Here is a 22537-nt window from a genome sequence, read left to right on the forward strand (position 1 = left end):
CAATAATTAAATATACTATGTGTCATGATTCTTATGTGGAGAACTCCTATCCAAAGAGGATTATCCAGAATCACCTGGAGAACTTTACTCAAACTTCATTCCTTACCCATTCTCATAATCCCGCATATTCCTCACAAGGACACTGTTCCCTAGCTGTGAATTAATAAACCGCTAGCCATCTCCAGTCTTACCACTTCTTGAAACTCTATTAGCTTGTGATTCTTGGCACTCCTCATTTTCCTTGTACTTATCGTATAATCCCACTTGGGCTTTCCCTCTTGGGCAACTCTTCACCACCCATACTCTTCAACTCCAGAGTCTGGATACTGGCACATGCTTTTCTACATTATACAATCTCTCTGGACAATCTCATCTACTCACTGTCATAGTTTTAATTACCACCAGAGTACTGACATCTCCCAAACCTATCATGACAGCACTAATAATAATCTTCAGATTAGGATACCCAACCATCTTCTAATCCTCTCCCTAAGGTGATCATAAGTTCCAAAACTAAACTCAACCTATATGCCACAAATCTTCCATCTGGCCCTCGTGTGGTATTTACATCCACCCAGTTACCCTAGTCAAATTTTTCTCCTTCTCCCTACCATACTCAGTCTCCAATTCCTATCACTTTACCTCCCAATATTTTGGACATCCCATACTCTCTAACCAAATTCAGGCCCTAAGTAACTTACTTCAGTGATAGCCATAAGATTTCCAACAAATTTACCCCTACTTGCATTTTCTATCCATTCCCTACCCCACCCTCTTCAAGATACCCTCCATTTTAAAGCCAGTGGTAAGCACAGACCTATCCAACTTTCTACTTAAATCCCTTCAATAGCTCCTTATTAACTACAGAAGACCAAACTTTCTACCCTCAACTCCCACCATTTCCTGCCTTACCCTTTCAGCTGTTTCTTGCCTTTCTTTGTTCACCTTTTTGCATCTAGTAGGAATAGTCTTTGCATCTTTCTTTCTCTAGTTAACACTTGAAAATCCTTCAGGATTCTGATCAAACATCAGTTGTTCCTTGAAGTTTTTCCAAAATTCCCAGCATCCTATGCATATCTCTTTCTTAATCTTTCAACCTATCAGTCAGGCTTTGTGTTTGTACGTGTGTGTGTTTCACACCAGATTCTAAGTTGCTCATGAGCAGGAACTGCTCATCTTTTTCACCGAGGCACAATGCCTGGTACCAAAAAAGCAAGCAATAAATATTTACTGTTGAATTCAAGTCAAAGATAACTCTAAAAAGTAGCATTACGACAGAACTATTATAGATTTCTTATTGAGTTTAAATTGATAAGTGGTTTCCCATCTTATCTTTCTGATTACATATCTTTTCATATAGTATTATATTATAAATAAAGCAGCAAATCTCAATAGAGACCTACAATCTATCATGTTACACTGGATGCAATATAAGCTACATACAACTAGATATAAGAATCCATTAAAGTAAGTTTTAGAATTGAAGTCAATTAAATTTGCAAAAACTCTAAGTAATTTCTTTTAATCCAACCTACCCGAAAATTATCCGGGGAGCTCAAATGAAGTTTTTCCCTAATATCTTCAGAAGCACCAGCACACAACCTATAAAAGATATGGTAATTCCTTTCCTCTTTGCCTTGAACACAGATTCTAGATTTCTCTAGAAGGTAATGTGAAACAAACCCTCCAACAACTGAACTCTGAAAAACAAAACAGAGAAAAAATACATTTTTGGATTTAAGGTCTGAAAGTATCTTTGGGGTAAATACCCAGGAGTGCAATGGCAGGGTCATAGGGAAGTTCTATTTTTTTTTTAATTTTTTTAATTTTTTATAAACATGTATTTTTATCCCCAGGGGTACAGGTCTGTGAATCAGCACTCACCAAAGCACATACCCTCCCCAATGTCCATAACCCCACACCCCCTCTCCCAACCCTCCTCCCCCCAGCAACCCTCAGTTTGTTTTGTAAGATTAAGAGTCAATTATGATTTGTCTCCCTCCCAATCCCATCTTCTTTCATTGATTCTTCTCCTACCCACTTAAGCCCCCATGTTGCATCACCACTTCCTCATATCAGGGAGATCATATGATAGTTGTCTTTCTCTGCTTGACTTATTTCGCTAAGCATGATACGCTCTAGTTGCATCCATGTTGTCGCAAATGGCAAGATTTCACTTTCCTTTGATGGCTGCATAGTATTCCGTTGTGTATATATACCACATCTTCTTGATCCATTCATCTGTTGATGGACATCTAGGTTCTTTCCATAGTTTGGCTATTGCAGACATTGCTGCTATAAACATTCGGGTGCACGTGCCCCTTTGGATCACTACGTTTGTATCTTTAGGGTAAATACCCAGTAGTGCAATTGCTGGGTCATAGGGCAGTTCTATTTTCAACATTTTGAGGAACCTCCATGCTGTTTTCCAGAGTGGCTGCACCAGCTTGCAGTCCCACCAACAGTGGAGGAGGGTTCCCCTTTCTCCGCATCCTCGCCAGCATGTCATTTCCTGACTTGTTGATTTTAGCCATTCTGACTGGTGTGAGGTGATATCTCATTGTGGTTTTGATTTGTATTTCCCTGATGCCGAGTGACATGGAGCACTTTTTCATATGTCTGTTGGCCATCTGGATGTCTTCCTTGGAGAAATGTCTGTTCATGTCCTCTGCCCATTTCTTGATTGGATTATTTGTTCTTTGGGTGTTGAGTTTGCTAAGTTCTTTATAGATTCTGGACACTAGTCCTTTATCTGATATGTCGTTTGCAAATATCTTCTCCCATTCTGTCAGTTGTCTTTTGATTTTGTTAACTGTTTCCTTTGCTGTGCAAAAGCTTTTGATCTTGATGAAATCCCAATAGTTCATTTTTGCCCTTGCTTCCCTTGCCTTTGGCGATGTTCCTAGGAAGATTTTGCTGCTGTTGAGGTCGAAGAGGTTGCTGCCTGTGTTCTCCTCAAGGATTTTGATGGATTCCTTTCTCACACTGAGGTCCTTCATCCATTTTGAGTCTATTTTTGTGTGTGGTGTAAGGAAATGGTCCAATTTCATTTTTCTACATGTGGCTGTCCAATTTTCCAAACACCATTTATTGAAGAGGCTGTCTTTTTTCCATTGGACATTCTTTCCTGCTTTGTCGAAGATTAGTTGACCATAGAGTTGAGGGTCAATTTCTGGGCTCTCTATTCTGTTCCATTGATCTATGTGTCTGTTTTTGTGCCAGTACCACGCTGTCTTGATGATGACAGCTTTGTAATAGAGCTTGAAGTCCGGAATTGTGATGCCACCAACGTTGGCTTTCTTTTTCAATATCCCTTTGGCTATTTGAGGTCTTTTCTGGTTCCATATAAATTTTAGAATTATTTGTTCCATTTCTTTGAAAAAAATGGATGGTACTTTGATAGGAATTGCATTAAATGTGTAGATTGCTTTAGGTAGCATAGACATTTTCACAATATTTATTCTTCCAATCCAGGAGCATGGAACATTTTTCCATTTCTTTGTGTCTTCCTCAATTTCTTTCATGAGTACTTTATAGTTTTCTGAGTATAGATTCTGTGCCTCTTTGGTTAGGTTTATTCCTAGGTATCTTAAGGTTTTGGGTGCAATTGTAAATGGGACTGACTCCTTAATTTCTCTTTCTTCTGTCTTGTTGTTGGTGTAGAGAAATGCAACTGATTTCTGTGCATTGATTTTATATCCTGACACTTTACTGAATTCCTGTGTAAGTTCTAGCAGTTTTGGAGTGGAGTCTTTTGGGTTTTCCACATATAGTATCATATCATCTGCAAAGAGTGATAATTTGACTTCTTCTTTGCCGATTTGGATGCCTTTAATTTCCTTTTGTTGTCTGATTGCTGAGGCTAGGACTTCTAGTACTATGTTGGATAGCAGTGGTGATAATGGACATCTCTGCCATGTTCCTGATCTTAGCGGAAAAGCTTTCAGTTTTTCTCCATTGAGAACGATATTTGTGGTGGGTTTTTCATAGATGGCTTTGATGATATTGAGGTATGTGCCCTCCATCCCTACACTTTGAAGAGTTTTGATCAGGAAGGGATGCTGTACTTTGTCAAATGCTTTTTCAGCATCTATTGAGAGTATCATATGGTTCTTGTTCTTTCTTTTATTGATGTGTTGTATCACATTGACTGATTTGCGGATGTTAAACCAACCTTGCAGCCCTGGAATAAATCCCACTTGGTCATGGTGAATAATCCTTTTAATGTACTGTTATCGCCCCCGACCCCCAAGGACGACAAGAAGCCTGGTTCGGATGCATCTTCTCTCTCTTTATTTCCGCAAGTCTACACACTTATATACGCTTACATGACCAATCAGCGAGCAGGGTACAGAAGGGAGCGAATCAGGCTGTGCACCTATACGAACAACTTCGCTAGCAAACAATGCTGTTTACTTCCTCTTTGGGCGTTCCGCTTAGTCTCACGAGGCAATCCTAACCTGGCAACTAGCCAGGCGCCATCTTTTAATGGCAGAGGCCGCCTGGCCAGGGGCCTGCCTCTGACATACTGTTGAATCCTATTGGCTAGTATTTTGGTGAGAATTTTTGCATCTGTGTTCATCAAGGATATTGGTCTATAGCTCTCTTTTATGATGGGATCCTTGTCTGGTTTTGGGATCAAGGTGATGCTGGTCTCATAAAATGAGTTTGGAAGTTTTCCTTCCATTGCTATTTTTTGGAACAGTTTCAGGAGAATAGGAATTAGTTCTTCTTTAAATGTTTGGTAGAATTCCCATGGGAAGCCGTCTGGCCCGGGGCTTTTGTTTGTTTGGAGATTTTTAATGACTTTTTCAATCTTCTTACTGGTTATGGGTCTGTTCAGGCTTTCTACTTCTTCCTGGTCCAGTTGTGGTAGTTTATATGTTTCTAGGAATGCATCCATTTCTTCCAGATTGTCAAATTTGTTGGCATAGAGTTGCTCATAGTATGTTCTTATAATAGTTTGTATTTCTTTGGTGTTAGTTGTGATCTCTCCTCTTTCATTCATGATTTTATTTATTTGGGTCCTTTCTCTTTTCTTTTTGGTAAGTCTGGCCAGGGGTTTATCAATTTTATTAATTCATTCAAAGAACCAGCTCCTAGTTTCGTTGATTTGCTCTACGGTCTTTTTGGTTTCTATTTCATTGATTTCTACTCTGATCTTTATGATTTCTTTTTTCTTGCTGGGTTTGGGGTTTCCTTCTTGTTCTTTCTCCAGCTTCTTTGGGTGTAGGGTTAGGCTGTGTACCTGAGACCTTTCTTGTTTCTTCAGGAAGGCTTGTACCGCTATATATTTTCCTCTCAGGACTGCCTTTGTTGTGTCCCACAGATTTTGAACCATTGTATTTTCATTATCATTTGTTTCCATGATTTTTTTCAATTCTTCTTTAATTTCCCGGTTGACCCATTTATTCTTTAGAAGGATGCTGTTTAGTCTCCATGTATTTGGGTTCTTTCCAAACTTCCTCTTGTGGTTGAGTTCTAGCTTCAGAGCATTGTGGTCTGAAAATATGCGGGGAATGATCCCAATCTTTTGATACCAGTTGAGTCCTGATTTAGGACCGAGGATGTGATCTATTCTGGAGAATGTTCCATGTGCACTAGAGAAGAATGTGTATTCTGTTGCTTTGGGATGAAATGTTCTGAATATATCTGTGATGTCCACCTGGTCCAGTGTGTCATTTACGGCCTTTATTTCCTTGCTGATCTTTTGCTTGGATGATCTGTCCATTTCAGTGAGGGGAGTGTTAAAGTCCCCTACTATTATTTGTATTATTGTTGATGTGTTTCTTTGATTTTATTATTAATTGGTTTATATAGTTGGCTGCTCCCACGTTCGGGGCATAGATATTTAAAATTGTTAAATCTTCTTGTTGGACAGACCCTTTGAGTATGATATAGTGTCCTTCCTCATCTCTTATTATAGTCTTTGGCTTAAAATCTAATTGATCTGATATAAGGATTGCCACTCCTGCTTTCTTCTGATGTCCATTAGCATGGTAAATTCTTTTCCACCCCCTCACTTTAAATCTGGAGGTGTCTTCAGGCTTAAAATGAGTTTCTTGTAGGCAACATATAGATGGGTTTTGTTTTTTTATCCATTCTGATACCCTGTGTCTTTTGATTGGGGCATTTAGCCCATTCACATTCAGGGTAACTATTGAGAGATATGAATTTAGGGCCATTGTATTGCCTGTAAGGTGACTGTTACTGTATATGGTCTCTGTTCCTTACTGATCTACCACTTGTAGGCTCTCTCTTTGCTTAGAGGACCCCTTTCAAGATTTCCTGTAGAGCTGGTTTGGTGTTTGCAAATTCTTTGTTTTTGTTTGTCCTGGAAGCTTTTAATCTCTCCTTCTATTTTCAATGATAGCCTAGCTGGATATAGTATTCTTCGCTGCATGTTTTTCTCGTTTAGTGCTCTGAAAATATCATGCCAGCTCTTTCTGGCCTGCCAGGTCTCTGTGGATAAGTCAGCTGCCAATCTAATATTTTTACCATTGTATGTTACAGACTTCTTTTCCTGGGCTGCTTTCAGGATTTTCTCTTTGTCACTGAGACTTGTAAATTTTACTATTAGGTGACGGGGTGTGGGCCTATTCTTATTGATTTTGAGGGGCGTTCTTTGAACCTCCTGAATTTTGATGCTCGTTCCCTTTGCCATATTGGGGAAATTCTCCCCAATAATTCTCTCCAGTATACCTTCTGCTCCCCTCTCTTTCTTCTTCTTCTAGAATCCCAATTATCCTAATGTTGTTTAGTCTTATGGTGTCACTTATCTCTCGAATTCTCCCCTCGTGGTCCAGTAGCGGTTTGTCCCTCTTTTGCTCAGCTTCTTTATTCTCTGTCATTTGGTCTTCTATATCACTAATTCTTTCTTCTGCCTCATTTATCCTAGCAGTGAGAGCCTCCATTTTTTATTGCACCTCATTAATAGCTTTTTTGATTTCAACTTGGTTAGATTTTAGTTCTTTTATTTCTCCAGAAAGGGCTTTTATATCTCCCGAGAGGGTTTCTCTAATATCTTCCATGCCTTTTTCGAGCCCGGCTAGAACCTTGAGAATTGTCATTCTGAACTCTAGATCTGACATATTACCAATGTCTGTATTGATTAGGTCCCTAGCCTTCGGTACTGCCTCGTGTTCTTTTTTTTGTGGTGAATTTTTCTGCCTTGTCATTTAATCCAGATAAGCGTATATGAAGGAGCAAGTAAAATATTAAAAGGGTGGCAACAACCCCAGGACAATATGCTTTAACCAAATCAGAAGAGATCCCAAATCGTGAAGGGGGAGAAAGGGGATAAAAAGAGGTTCAAAAAGAAAGAAAGAAAAAAGAAAAATAAATAAAAGAATTTAAAAAAAGAAAACGAATAAAGAAAAATATAAAAAGGAAAAAATATATATATTAGATAAACTAGTTAAAAAACATTAAAAAAGAAAAGGGTAAAAGTTAAAAAATTTTAGCAGAAGAAAAGAAAAAAAAATGAAAAAGAAAAAAATTAACTGCAAGACTAAAAAAATCACAGGGAAAAGAAAAAAAGAAAATCACAGGGAGAAAGCCATGAATTCCGTGCTTTGCTTTCTCCTCCTCTGGAATTCTGCTGCTCTCCTTGGTATTGAAACCGCACTCCTTGGTAGGTGAACTTGGTCTTGGCTGGATTTCTTATTGATCTTCTGGGGAAGGGGCCTGGTGTAGTGATTCTCAAGTGTCTTTGCCCCAGGCAGAATTGTACCGCCCTTACCAGGGGCCGGGCTAAGTAAACCACTCAGGTTTGCTACAGGAGCTTTTGTTCCCTGAGCGCTTTCGTAGAGTTCCGGAGGACAGGATTACAAATGGCGGCCTCCTTGTCTCCGGCCCGGAGGAGCCGAGAGCCCAGGGGCCCCACTCCTCAGTGTGTCCTCAGTGAACAACGCCCAGTTACTCCCGTCTGCCTGACCTCCGGCCGCGCTCTGAGCTCACCGAGTCTGCGACCGGTTCAAGGTAACCCCGAGCTGTGATCTTACTGTCAGCTCTGTCTCTGTAGCCGGCTTTCCTGTTCCAATACCTGCAAGCTCTGCGACACTCAGACACCCCCAATCCTTCTGTGACCCTGCGGGACCTGAGGCCACACTGACCTGGTGTGGGCTTCGCCCCGGTTTAGCCTCTGGAGCGATGTCCCTCAGCAGAACAGACTTTTAAAAGTCCCGATTTTGTGCTCCATTGCTCTGCCGCTTGCCGGGAGCCGGCCCCTCCCCCCAGAGTCTATATTCCCGTCGCTTTGGATTCACTTCTCCGCAGGTCCTACCTTTCAAAAAGTGGTTGTTTTTCTGTTTCCAGAATTGCTGTTCTTCTTCTCTTCCATCTGCCGATGGATTTGCAGGTGTTTGCAATCTTTAGATAAGCTATCTAGCTGATCTCCTGCTAGCTGAAGTAGTCTCAGCCTGCTACTTCTCTGCCATCTTGACTCTCAATCAGAAGTTCTATTTTTAATTTCTTGAGGAATCTCCACACTGTTCTCCAAAGATGCTGCACCAACCTGCATTCCCACCAACAGTGTAGGAGGGTTCCCCTTTCTGCACATCCTCTCCAACACATGTTGTTTCCTGTTTTGTTAATTTTGGCCATTCTAACTGTGTAAGGTGATATCTCAATGTGGTTTTAATTTGAATCTCCCTGAGGGCTAATGATGATGAACATTTTCTCATGTGTCTGATAGCCATTTGTATGTCTTGATTGGAGAAGTGTCTGTTCATATCTTCTTCCCATTTTTTGATATGTTTGCCTGTTTCGTGTGGGTTGAGTTTGAGGAGTTCATTATAGATCCTGGATATCAACCTTTTGTCTGTACTGAAAGTATAACCTACCAATGTTGAATTATTCTTCCAATGAACATTTGTCTATATCAAAGAGGTTGTAACAGTTATCAAGTAAAGGGAAAAAAAGAAGATAACTAAATAAATGTAAGCTTACAATATTTATGAAAGTCATACTGAATATATATATTCTCCCAATTACCTAAAGTAAAGAGAGAAACTCAAATGGATTTACCAGGAGTTCAGTGACAGCACCAATTCTGTCAAGACCCTTGTGTTTTTCTTTTTCTTTCTTTTTTTTTTTTTTTTTTTTTAATGTAGGCTCCAGACCCAATGCAGAGCCCAGTATGGCGCTTGAACTCATGACCCTGAAATCCAGACCTGAACTGAGATCAAGAGTTGGACATTTAACCAACTAAGCCATCCACGTGCCCCAAGACCCTTGTGTTTTTCACAAACACTTCCCAAAGATACCATCCCAAAACTCATTCTCACTCACCTTTTCATTGAAATGTATTTCTACAAATTTTCCAAATCTACTGCTATTATTGTTGCGAACAGTCTTTGCATTTCCAAAGGCTTCTAAGAGTGGGTTAGCTATTGAAAAAGAAATAAAAATATTTCATCAAAAAAACAGCATGAAGGAAAATTAAAAAACAATATGCATAGTGTGTTTCCTTATTAATACAAAAAAAAGTTTTCAAAAATATTACCATGCAGGAATTTACATGTAATGTCAAATCCCTCAAATATCTATTGATTACCACTATATTCAGGCTCTAGTAAAGTACAGAAGATGGGGAAACTACTCAAATTATGTAAAAAGAAAATGTAAATGGTAAAGGAAAGACTAAATTTTAAAGTCATTAGGTTACAAAATTCAGAACTCAACTTTATAAATTACTACCTATATATTTAAAGGTTTTCACAAGTACATCAGCCCTAAAGGAATAGGAACTATAATATAGAGTAAACAGCAAAACCCTGGTGAACAAAATACACGCAAGAAGTTATTAGTTGACTTACTTTCCTAAAATATTTTATATATTAATAAAGCCTCCATACTTAATATTTTCATGTACATCCAACAAAATCTAACATATAAGTTAGAGAATGACTAAAAAAGATCCTCAGAACAACAGGTTTTAAAATCCCAGGCTACAAAAGACTCATTTTAGATGTAAAGACACATACAGGTTGAAAGTGAAAGGGTAGAGAAATATTTATCACACAAATGTCAGAGTAGCAATACTTCTATCAGACAAACTAGACTTTTTTTTCTTGTATTGTTTTTATCCTGCTTTGGTGACAGGGTGGCATGGTCTCATAGAATGATTTTAAATATGTTCCCTCCATTCCATCATTTATAAGACTTTGATAAAGACTGTCATTATTATTATTTTGTTAATGTTTTGGTAGAATTCACAAAGCCCATGTGGTCTTAGCCTTTTCTGTGCTGGGAGATTTTTGATTCCTAACTCAATTTCCATTCTTTTTATTGGGGTAAGAAGATTTCCTATTTCTTGGATTCAAGATTCATGATTCAATTGTGGTAACTTGTGTGTGTTTAGGAATCATCCTGTTTTTGTCTAAGTTATCTGACTTGTTAGTATTAACTGTTTATAGTAATCTATTATCACACTATGTATGTATTTCTGGGGTTATCTGTCATACTGTTTCTCATTTCTCATTTTAGTTTTCAAGTCTTCTCCTTTTGTTTCTTTTTTTTTTTTTTAAGATTTTATTTATTTATTTGACAGAGAGAAAGATCACAAGTAGGCAGAGAGAGAGGGGGAAGCAGGCTCCCTGCTGAGAAGAGAGCCTGATGCGGGGCTCAATCCCAGGACACTGGGACCATGACCTGAGCTGAAGGCAGAGGCTTAACCCTCTGAGCCACCCAGGTACCCCACTTCTCCTTTTTTTCTTAATGTAGTTAAAGCAGTGTCAACTTTATCTTTTTTGGAAAAACTGGTCATTACTTTCATGTTATAATACTGCTATTGTCTCTGTTTTATTTATTTCTGATTCTTCTTTGTTTTTTCCTTCCTCTACGAAATTTCAGCATTTCACCTAAATTTATTCTTGTTCTAGATCCTTAGGGTGTAATGTTATTTATTTTCTTAATACAAGCATTTATAGTATAAATTTCACTCTAACATCTGCTTTTGTTGCATTCTATAGATTCTGGAATATTGTATTTTCTTTTTCCTTTGTTTTGAGACATATTTTGATTTACCATTTGATTTCTTATTTGGTCCACTGCTTCTACAGTAGTGTGTTATTTAATATTTACCATTAAATATATAATATTTACATTGTAGATTTTCCAGCCTTGTTTTATCTCTAGTCTTGTACCATTTTGGTTGGAGAATATACTTGCTATGACATCAGTCTTCCTAAATTTCTAATAATTGCATGTCTCTTTCTATGTGATTTAGTCAGGGAGTCTTCTGTGTACTTAAAGAAATGTGTATTCTATTTTTCTTGGATGGAATATATTATATTTATATTTTAGAACCATGGTTCCTAATGTATGCTTCAATAAAAAATGTTCTTGTTGAAAAAAAAATAACTTATGAGGGTACTCATTTAAAACAAACTGTATCAGGGGTACATGGGTGGCTCAGTCGTTAAGTGGCTGCCTTCGGCTCAGGTCATGATTCCAGGGTCCTGGGATCGAGCTCCACATCAGGCTCCCTGCTCAGTGGGAAGCCTGCTTCTCCCTCTCCCACTCCCCCAGCTTGTGTTCCCTTTCTTGCTGTGTCTTTATCAAATAAATAAATAAAATCTTAAAAAGAAATCAGAGACAAGGTGGATGGGGGAATGGGTAAAATAAGTGAAGGGGATTAAAGAGTACACTTATCATGATAAGCACTGAGTCATGATGTACAGAGTTGTTGAATCACCGTATTTTATACCTGAAACTAATATAACACTGTATGTTAATTACAGTGGAATTAAAATTTAAAACTTAATAAAAATATTTTTAATGAAAATAAACTCCCAATAAACAAATGTAAAATTTTGTTTTTATCTTATAATAATGTATACATACCATATGACTAAAAAAGGTTTATTAGAGTCAATTGTTTGTTTTCTCTCATGTTGTTTTTAAGTACTCCACACTAGGTGTGGAGCCCAATGCAGAGCTTGAACTCACAACCCTGAGATCAGACCTGAGTGGAGATCAAGAGTCGATCACAATCAACTGAGCCAGCCAGGCTCCCCATTAGAGTCTATTGTTATAATCACCAGTCTCAACTATAAACATCCCAGATTTGTGCCAATATTATATATTTTCTATCTGCAACCTCATAAATTGCTTCACAATGTTTATTATTAGAATTTTCTTATGAAATCTTTTAAAGTTCATCTCTCTTATTCTATCTACCATAGAAAGCTTAACAAGTATCCAAATCCTTTTAAAGATTACTCTCCGGCTGTTTCATTTGCCAAAAAAAGTAAGAAAATATTAAAACTGAAACAAAAGTTTGCATATATACCTAACCTTTCTGATGGGTTAACAAAATCAACTGACTTGTGAAAAGCCACATGACTAGCTTCCAGCCAAAAGGGAACTCAATTACAGGTCTCCCCAACTCCTTTACTGGTGACTACTAGTTTTTGCTGAAGTATCAAATATATTAAGTAAAATATCCAAAATTAGGATAACAGCCTATCAGAAGATTACAGTAATGCTACTGATGTACTCATTCTAAAACCAACAACCAATCTTCAATTAAAAATGGCATTGGGCGCCTGGGTGGCTCAGTGGGTTAAGCCGCTGCCTTCGGCTCAGGTCATGATCTCAGGGTCCTGGGATCGAGTCCCGCATCGGGCTCTCTGCTCAGCAGGGAGCCTGCTTCCTTCTCTCTCTCTCTCTGCCTGCCTCTCAGTGTACTTGTAATTTCTCTCTGTCAAATAAATAAATAAAATCTTTAAAAAAAAAATAAATAAATAAAAAATAAATAAATAAAAATGGCATCAAATGATTTCTATGTTCTGCTAGTTAATATCTACTATCCTCTACTGAAACGTTTGGAATACTTTCCAACTTTTCTCAACTATCGCACACTATGTATACATACACCACATTCTCACAGAAGGAACCAGGTTTATATCAAATTTGCAAGTTAAGTTTGTACTTCAAGGAAACAACTCAGAATACTAATTAGTACTTTACTGAATTAGTCCATAATTTGTTTATTTATTTATTCAATTTTAAAAGGTTATTCCCTCATTAAAGAGAGGTGCTTTATAGTGAATAAAGCATTACTTATGAGATCTTCACACCTGGGTGTGTTATAATACCACAATGAGAACTGTAAGTAAAACTATAAATTTATATCAACATGAAAAACTTCATTGATGCAAACTTAATAAAAATGTTTATTAGAGTATTTATGTTCATCTACATGTATATTTCACATAATTGTGAAAAAATATACACATTTGCTAGCTGTGATTTATCAAAATGTATGAACACAGAAGGACCTTAATAAATTTTTGTTCAACTGAAATTTTTCTTTAAAATAGTAACAGTGTTAAAATATGCTTTTAGAATATAGCACATTGTTACGATGCCTGAGTTTATTATATCCCATTTCCACATCTGATGAGCTATATGCTCTTCAACAAGCCACTTAAAATTTTTTTTAACCTCAGTTTTTAATCTGTACTGTAGGGATAAAATTGTACCTACATCATTCTATAGGGATTTAAATTAAGAAAAGATACTCAGCAAGCCACACAATGCATAATACATCTTACACATGTTAATTTCATCATCATTATGAGAAGAAGGAGAGTTATCTCATTTGGTACCTCAGGAACTAGATCCCTCCCCGCCCACCTGGTGAGAAGTCAGAGACAATTTTGACAGTCATAGTCCCACCTCAGCTCTCATGCTTACGATCCATGGGTAGGTTTTACCTTCTCCCTTTTCCCTGTCTCTGGCTTGCCTGCAGGCCAACCACATACGCAGCCATTGCCCTAGCCTACCCAGAACTTCCTCTCACTTTCTGTGTTACAGATTTACAGCTTTATCTTGAGAGCAATATGAAGCCATTAAAAGACTAAAAGCAAAAGAGATCATCCCAACTTCCAAACAGAGAACAAATTACAGGGAAACAAGAATGTAAGTGGGGGGAGCAGAAAGGAATCTATGATGCAGGAGTGTGGTGTGGATTCAACCTGGTGGTTGACCAGACCAGCAGTCTCCAAACCAGGTGTAAGAAAACGTTCTAAGGGGTATGCAAGCACTGAACTTCAGGAAATCAATTTACAGACTCCTGCCTTCCAGCTGTACTAAGTCATTAAAATTTCCCCTCAAAAAACATTTTAATTCTAAATAACCCTCTTCCTCTCTCCTTTGCAAAAAACAAGGTCAACAAAACAAACAAGAGGCCAGAAAGCTTCCTGTATTTATTTCATTCATCTGAGAGATACTTATGGGTCATATTTCATGTATCAGACACTATTCTAGGAGACTGGAATATATAAAAATCCCTGTCTTCTTAGCACTTACATTGGGTGAGAGGGAAAACAACAGACATTAAATAAAGCAAAAGATATCTCAGCAAAGATCTGTAGGAGATGGAAGAGTCTTTTGGATCTCTGGGAGAGCATTCCAGATCACTTAGAGGATTCTCACAAGTTTATTTCAGTATATATCTAACAATAAAAAATAAAAATTTTAAAGATTAACAATACCTTCAACAATTCTATCATCAATATCTTGACCTGTTCCATAGGATTCAGTCAGATATCTGTTTAAAATATAGGATAAAAAAATTTACATGACAACAACATTGTACACATTATAATTGTAACTTTTTTTTAAAGATATTATTGATTTATTTGCGAGAAAGCACACCCAAGGGAGGAGAGGCAGAGACAGAAAGGAAAACAGACTCCCCACTTAGCAGGGAGCCCGATATGGGGCTCAATCCCAGACCCCAGGATCATGATGTGAGCTGAAGGCAGACCCTTAACCGACTGACTCAGTCACCCAGGAGACCCATAGTTGAAACTTTAGTATTATTTAATACATATAAAATTTAAACCAGGATCATCTCTGTAACTAGTCATTTAAAATTTACAAATTTATATTTAAATGTAACTATTCTGCTATCCCTTTCTTTTTTTAAGATTTGAGAGAGAGAGAGGGAGAGAAAACAAAGCAGGGGTATGGGCAGAAGGAGAGAGAGAATTGTCAAGCAGACTCCCCACTGAGCACAGAGCCTGACACCACTGGGGGCAGAGAGAATCTTAAGAAGGCTCCATGCTTCTTCATTATGGGCTTCTTCATTATGAAGCCCGACCTCAGGCTCAATCTCACAACCCTGAGATCAGGACCTGAGCCAAAATCAAGAGCTGGACATTTAACCAAATGCCACCCAGATGCCTGTTACAGCATTTTAAACACTTGAAATGCAATTTGGATTACCTTGAACATCAAAATCAGCATTATTTTTAAACTGTTTTTGGAAATATTCTAAATTTCAACTATTTGGTTTTAAAGATGTGACACATTTTACATAAGAATATTCATTGTCTATATAAGATTCCAAAGTCTTCTGTGATAGCATATTAATTCAATTTATATGGTTAGAGAAAATAAGGTAATTTGCCACGGAACAACGAGGAAATTACCACTCTTCATGTTGTTTTATCCAAAGATTAAATATAATTGAACAACTATTTTCCCAGAACATTTCAAAACCAAAAGTAATCTTTAACTTAGAACATAAGTTTGTATTAGAAGTTTACAGTTTCTAAATTATTTGTTCATATTCAAAGCTGTATATAAACTATAGACTCAATGTATAATTCTTACATACAGAAGAGAAGAAATTGAGCCACTTAAAATTCCCAAAGTATTAGGAAGCACTCATTTAATCAGAATTGCATATACATAACGCACAATAACAAACTTCTAAATTAATTTTATATAAATAACTGAATAGCATACATCTGCATAAAAAAATAGAAAATGTCAAGAAGGGACCCACCAGCAATTGGCTAAGACTGTATTAGTGGGAATAATACTGGAGAGAATTCAGAATGCACTGGTCCTACCAGTAGCTTCAACGCTAGATTTAACTTTTCTAAGTTAACTGAAGTATGTAAACTGAAGGAACAAAACTAATGAGTGCTATAGTTCCTTCCATATTTATAATGCAATGATTATAAACAAAGTGTGGAATTTAATTTGATGGCCACAAAGGGGATACACTGAGACAGGGTTATGAGGAGATAGAATTAGAAGGCCAACTGTCATAAGCTTAAGGTAAAAAATGGTTTCAACCACACTCACAGCAGGAATACTGAGAACAGAATGTAAAGGCTGACTAGCATCGGTCTCCTCTAGGATCCTCATTTAAGAAGAATACGTCAGAACTAGTTTTCAACAATCGATAGCTTAGCTTCCACATAAGGTGTGTTTTTAAAAGGGATAGAACCTACCATTTCAAACTATGTCATAAAGTATGCACTGGGCACCCTGCTGGCCTAGTCGATAGAGCATACAACTCTTGATCTCAGGGTTGTGGGTCTGAACCTCATGCTGGGTATAGATATTACTTACAATAAAATCTTTAGGGCACCTGGGTGGATTAGTCAGTTAAGATCTGACTCTTGATTTTTGCGCAGGTCGTTATCTCAGGGTTGTGAGATCCGGAGTCTATCTCTCCCTCTCCCTTTCCCTTTGCCCCCTCCCCACTCTTCCTCTCTAAAAAAAAAAAAATATAATAAATAATAAATTCGAAATAAAATCTTTAAAAAAAGTGTGCAAAAGTATGCAAAGTCAAAGAGATATTTGTATCTCTTTATTCATATCATGTTCAACAGCAGTACTATTCCCAATAGCCAAGATTCAGAAGTAACTGAAGTGCCCACTGATGAATGACTAGGTAAACAAAATGAATATTATGCAGCCTTAAAAAGGAAATCAAGGGGCACCTAAGTGGCTCAGTCAGTTAAGCCTCGGCCTTCAGCTTAGGTCATGGTCTCAGGGTCCTGGGATCAAATTCCGCATTGGGCTCCCTGTTCAGCAGAGAGTCTGCTTCTCCCTCCCTCTCTCTGACTCTCCTCCCTGCTTGTGCTTGCTCTGTCTCAAATAAAAAAACTAAAAAAAAAAAAATTTAAAAAAAAAGGAAATCGTGACACATGATACAACATGGATAAAACTTGAGGACATTATGCTAAGTGGGATAAGCCAGTCACAGAAAGACAAATACTGTATGATTCACTTATTTGAGGTACCTAGAGTAGTCAAAATCAGAAGCAGAAAGCTGAAGGGTAGTTGGCATGGGCTGAGATGGGGGAAATGGAGTTGTTTAACAGGCAGAGAGTTTCAGTTTTAGATAAAAAAAGTTCTGGAGATTGGCTGAAAAACAATGTGAATATACTTCATACTACTGAATTATACACTGAGAAATGTTTAAACTGCTAAGTGTTATGCTAAAGATTTTTTCCACAAATTAAAAAAAATAAATAAACCTATTCAAAAGATTCTAAAAGGTTAGCTAAAAACACCTCACCTTAGAACAAATTTTGTATTTTCTGTTTTGCCAGCTCCTGATTCTCCAGATACGATGATAGACTGACTCATCTTAAGCACCTTCATATCTCGAAAAGCCTTATCAGCTAGGGTCAAAATAACACATTAATGATGAGAGGTGTACTAAATACAAATTTCCTAAATAATACAAAGTTGTTTTGTTATCAAAGAACACTTACTCTTAAATAATAAATGTGTGTTTATAGATAGTAACACTTTAAAATAAAATCATTCAAAAGTGTTCAGAACATCTCTGAAAGTTTTTACTTTAAATGTCCTATCTTATACGCTGACAAATAAGTAATATGAAATCCAAATAAACAACTCTTATGTTTGTACTAGCATGTCTTCATATTATGAGCTGTGGCTCAGTTCTTCCTAATTCCAGAGAAGATCCAAAAAAAAAAAAAAAAAAAAAAGAATGCTCAACATACATATAATATATATAATATAATAATACAATATAATAATAACAATGATAATAATAATAATACAATATTCACTGAAGTCCCAGGGAAATGAAGGCCAAGGGAAAAGCAAGAAGTAACAGCTACCAATTAAGAAATCTGGCAACCAAAAATTCTGCTGGAAATAAAAATTCATAACTGTAAAATCTGTGTGGTAGTAGTAGTATTACAAAGACAAGTTGAGCACAATTTGATTCTGTTAAATGGTCTTATATTAAGATAGTTTTAATTCAAAATTAGGTCCTAACCAATTTAGCTCTATAGGCAACTATTTCTTCATTTCAGACGTGTGCTACCCATACAAATGAAGCTTTACAAATGGTTTTTACTGTATTGGACCAAATGGAAACTACATGCAAGAGTATATTCATCCTTCTGACCAGGGGTTAGGATAAGGGGAAAATTTATCAACAATCTGTTCCACCCACTTTCATGATTCTATTCTAGACACTTTTTTTTAGCAGTTAACAACTAAAAATAAGTCAGTCTATTATATTTTAAACACATAATTTCTCTCTAGTGAGAGCTTGGTCATATTCAGGTTCTAAGGATTTTGAACCATTTTCTAGCTAATACGAAACATACTAATGCCCATCAAAGCATCTCAGAACCAAAAGTCACTCCGCTATTGCACTGGATTTGGCTGACATATTCACTCTACCTAGTATACAAGTCAGCCTAATTGGGAAGTGAAGCCTGGTTTGGTCAAAACGTAGGCATGAAAAGAAGGCCCAAAGAGAAACAGACTGCACTAAGAACTACTAACAAAACATGTCATCATTTAACTGCTGGTTATGTCTGGATCCAAAGGGTTAACTAACATCTCTGTACTTGCAGTCACCAGCTATGGCAGGGGTGTGTGTGTCAAAAAAAAAACCATCTCTGTGTTCCTCAGAGCTAAAGATGAGAGAAAAACTGAGGCAAAAACTGCTGTCTTTCCACGTGGATTCCCTAGAGATAAGAAGCATATATCATTTCTAATTCTTAACACTTATAGAGCCCTGATGCAAGATAAGGTAGGGAAGAAGTCTGCTCTTATGGCTTATATCTAAGCCTTAGCAACACACTCACAAGTGATGACCTGGATAACGATGGAAGGCCTGGGCCTCAAAGCTATGAAGGAGGACACTTCTAAGATGGAGCTGATCATGTCAAGGAGTCAAAAGAACCATTAGGTCAGCTTTTATTACATCCTACTTTCAAATGGGTGAACATATTTAGGAAGACACAGACACATTTAACAAAGATAATGATGTACAACTACCCCATGAGTTAGCTGCAAAACTAGTCTTCTCCATCCTGTGTAAGATACATGCTCCTAAATAATGGCGATACATTCAAAATAGATAAAGGCCACCAAAATACGTATTCAACTCACAGCTTTTATTAATCCAAAAGAAAAACATCAAATTTGTACAATATAAGGAAAAAAATTAAATTACTTACCAATTGCAAAGACATGAGGTGGCATTGTTCCAAGAGATTTTCCTTGATATGACTTAATTGTTTCTGAAGAATATATTTTAGGTATATCAAAGTATGGGTTCACTGCAATCAGAATGTTGGCGACATACGTCTAAATAGAAAAAGCGTGAACATAAAATTTTCCAATTACTATTTTAATCTAAAACTAAACAAGGCTCAGAAAGAAATAGAGAAAATAAGAAAGAAATAGAGTAAATAAGAAAGAAAGAAAATAGAGTAAATAAGACAGCTTTAATTCTTTATATAAATTAGAACTTCCAAATCTGCATTTCAAGCCCTACACATATACTCTACAGGACCCATATTTCTCTAATTCTTAATAAATACTTTCAACTTCTCACCCTGATATGCACCTCAAACTCAGCAGATCCAAAATCAAGATTACCTCTCTTGACTACCCTTTGCCTCAAAGAACACACTCTCCTCCCATATGCTCCTTCCTGCCCCCTGGTTCACAGCATCACCACCAAGCCACCACAGACATTGAGACAGGGGCTGAGTCTAAGCCTCCATTTCAATCAGCCTTCTTTGTTGACTCTACTTAAGAACTCTACTCTCCTACTTCTTTCTATTCCAACAGCTTGAGTCTTAGTCATTTATATTCCTTACCTGGACTACTTTATTTACCCTTTTACTAAAGAGCTTAAAGAGTTCATAGGATCCTCTAGGCCAATCTCCATCACTGAAAGCCAAGGACTAATTTAGTGCTCTGGTGACCACTTGGTCCCACATTTTTGCAAAACAACGCATGTGAACCATTGCCTAGAATATTGACAGGCTAAATGTTTAATGAGCAACTTCAGTTTGCTTTTAAATTTGGAATTTAACTGTGGCTCTAAAAGACCAGAAAAATGCACCAATAGGATTTATATAATTCCTTGTGGGTAGAAAAAAAAGTTGTGGTTTAGCAATTAGTTGTTGTTTATCAGCTAAACTAGGGCAGACAGGACCATATTTTTCTCTTTTCTGTTCCTAGCCGTAGAAAGAAAATGATGCAGAAACCAAGAACTCTCAGACTACTAATCTAAAATTCAATGAATGCTCTCAAAAATGTTTACTGCAGTGGAGTAAAAAAAATCTTAAATTCCAGGTAATAATCTTTCTGTGGGAAACAAAGGAAAATAACAGAGATTTTAGCAACAAATGAAAATGTTAAATTTGAGTTAGCTGTTGTTCTACTTAAGTCTAAGGAAGAAAAGTGATCATTTTGGTTGGTGAGAAATAAAAAAAAATCAAATCTAAACTCTTATTCCAAACTGTTTCCATTTCTTCCATATGTTATAGTAATAATAACTATAGTTATGCACTGCTGATTCTTAATAGTTTTGTAACTAAAAGACATAATTGGCTAGGAAAAAACATACCAATCATGGCCTCAGGTAACTTTGAAAATACTAGTTTTCCAAACAGAAGCTGATGATGCCAGACAGTCACAATCTAACAGAGGTCATTTGCCCAACTGCATACATATTTTAGGAAAAGAAAGATCAAAAAATCTAGGAATAAACTTAAAATACTCTAGTGATAATAGACATTATACATGAAAAACAAAAACTAAAGCGGGTAATTTTTTTTTTTATCAATCATGCAATTTAGGAAAAGACTTGTAGGTCAACTATATGTGAAAAAAAGACAACTAATATTCTTGAAAGTGTAACTAATATGCGTATAAATCTCCAGTTATTAATGGTCAGAGTCAGTAATGTGCAATACACTGCAACACAGGAAATTTAGTAAAAGGCCAATAAAAATCCCATGAGTGTCAAGCTTTCATATAAATATCCCAAATTAAAATAAAGTATCTCAATTCTTAAAAAGTATAATCATTCCTTGTAAAAGTAATAAAAATTTTCCAAATTTCTAGAAAAAATATTAAAACAATTAAAATTTGCTAAAATAAACATGACTGCTCTACCACCAAGTGATATAAGGCATGTACAGAAAAAATAGTGACCTTTTTTATTTGAAAGGTGATGCTTCCTGGTTAGCTCCAAATCAACTTTTAATAACTTATTACCACAGTTCAATTGTTTTAACAAGTTTTAAAACATGTGTATTATTTTGGTAACTAAAACAGCATTTAGCATACAGCAGCTTCTCAATATTAGTTTGCTGATTGAGTGAATTTTGCTTCTAAATATACTTCCTATCAAAAATAGCCACATATCAACCCAAATATATCCTGTTCAGTTGATTCTGAAAAAAATCAAAAAAGAAAGTGAAGACTAATATTGTATACAATTGAAAGACAGCAAGTAAACTCTCCTGAAAAAGACAAGACTAGTTCTATTTCCCAGCTGTCACTATGTGGACAGGTGGCAAAGACTAAAGGTAATTTAGTCAGAATTAAGTCAGTATAATTAGGCAAATTGATAGTGATATAAAAGATTAAGACTGCCATTTGATCTGGGAAGAGTCAAAGAAGCCATGTGTTTTCTTCTTTCAAAAATAATGGAGTCCCATCTTTACAACAGGAGAACTACATTTATCTCCAACTAACAAAGGAATCTACAACTAGGTCATATTAGAATAAAACCTCATACATCCCCAATAAATAATTATAATTAAAACATACTAGTTAAGTATCCATCTGAACAATGTGGTATAAATCTTATTAACTAATATTAAAAGCACTTTCTTTCATTTTTTAATGTTCTGGTTTTATAAGGTAAGTTATATAAGGTTTAATGAAATATTGCAACTATTAGGCTCTATGATCAGTGTTTTAGTGTTTTTGAGATTTCCTCAGGTACTGAGGTACTATTTTAATTTATATTTCTTTGTCACTAAAGTTTTTATTTCAATATACATTCTTTATCTTTTTAAGTTACCTTAACTTTTTCCAGAATATGAAAGTGAATTAATTAAATATATTTATAGACATATGCCAAAAATAAAAAATCAAATCCCAAATAATTAGTGTTTTTTGAAACAACCAAATTGGACTTGTTAAGTTGGAAAGATATTAGATGATGTTCTGAATTCATTATTTCATTCCACAAATATTCATTAAGTGTTCAGAGCAGTAAACTAGAAAAAAAAATCCTTATCCTTATGGAGGTCACACTCTATTCAATAGGTTCAGATAAAATTTTCCTGTTAGAAAATTTGAAGCTTGACAAAAACCACAAAGCAGCATTTAAAACAATTATCCCCACAAAAACCCAAATCATCTGTAAAATACTTACATAAATTCTGTCTTTACTGTATCGAACTTTGATATTATGAAG

At 36.3% G+C, this 22537-nt stretch overlaps 1 protein-coding gene across 1 annotated transcript in view; it reads right to left on the bottom strand.

Moving 5' to 3' along the window:
- MYO6 (myosin VI) overlaps positions 1–22537 on the bottom strand; it is a 150351-nt gene that overhangs the window by 63430 nt on the left and 64384 nt on the right. The window contains exons 4-9 of the mRNA XM_082730308.1: positions 22496–22537; positions 19269–19398; positions 17336–17441; positions 14505–14560; positions 9292–9389; positions 1536–1700 (exon numbers count right to left, since the gene is read on the bottom strand). The exon at positions 22496–22537 is cut by the window's right edge and continues 28 nt beyond it. Of these exons, the coding sequence (XP_082586434.1) occupies positions 1536–1700; positions 9292–9389; positions 14505–14560; positions 17336–17441; positions 19269–19398; positions 22496–22537 (597 nt within the window). The remainder of the gene's footprint in view (positions 1–1535; positions 1701–9291; positions 9390–14504; positions 14561–17335; positions 17442–19268; positions 19399–22495) is intronic.

This window comes from Mustela nivalis (assembly GCF_964662115.1).
Source record: "Mustela nivalis genome assembly, chromosome: 5".
NCBI classification, from domain to species: Eukaryota; Metazoa; Chordata; class Mammalia; order Carnivora; family Mustelidae; genus Mustela; species Mustela nivalis.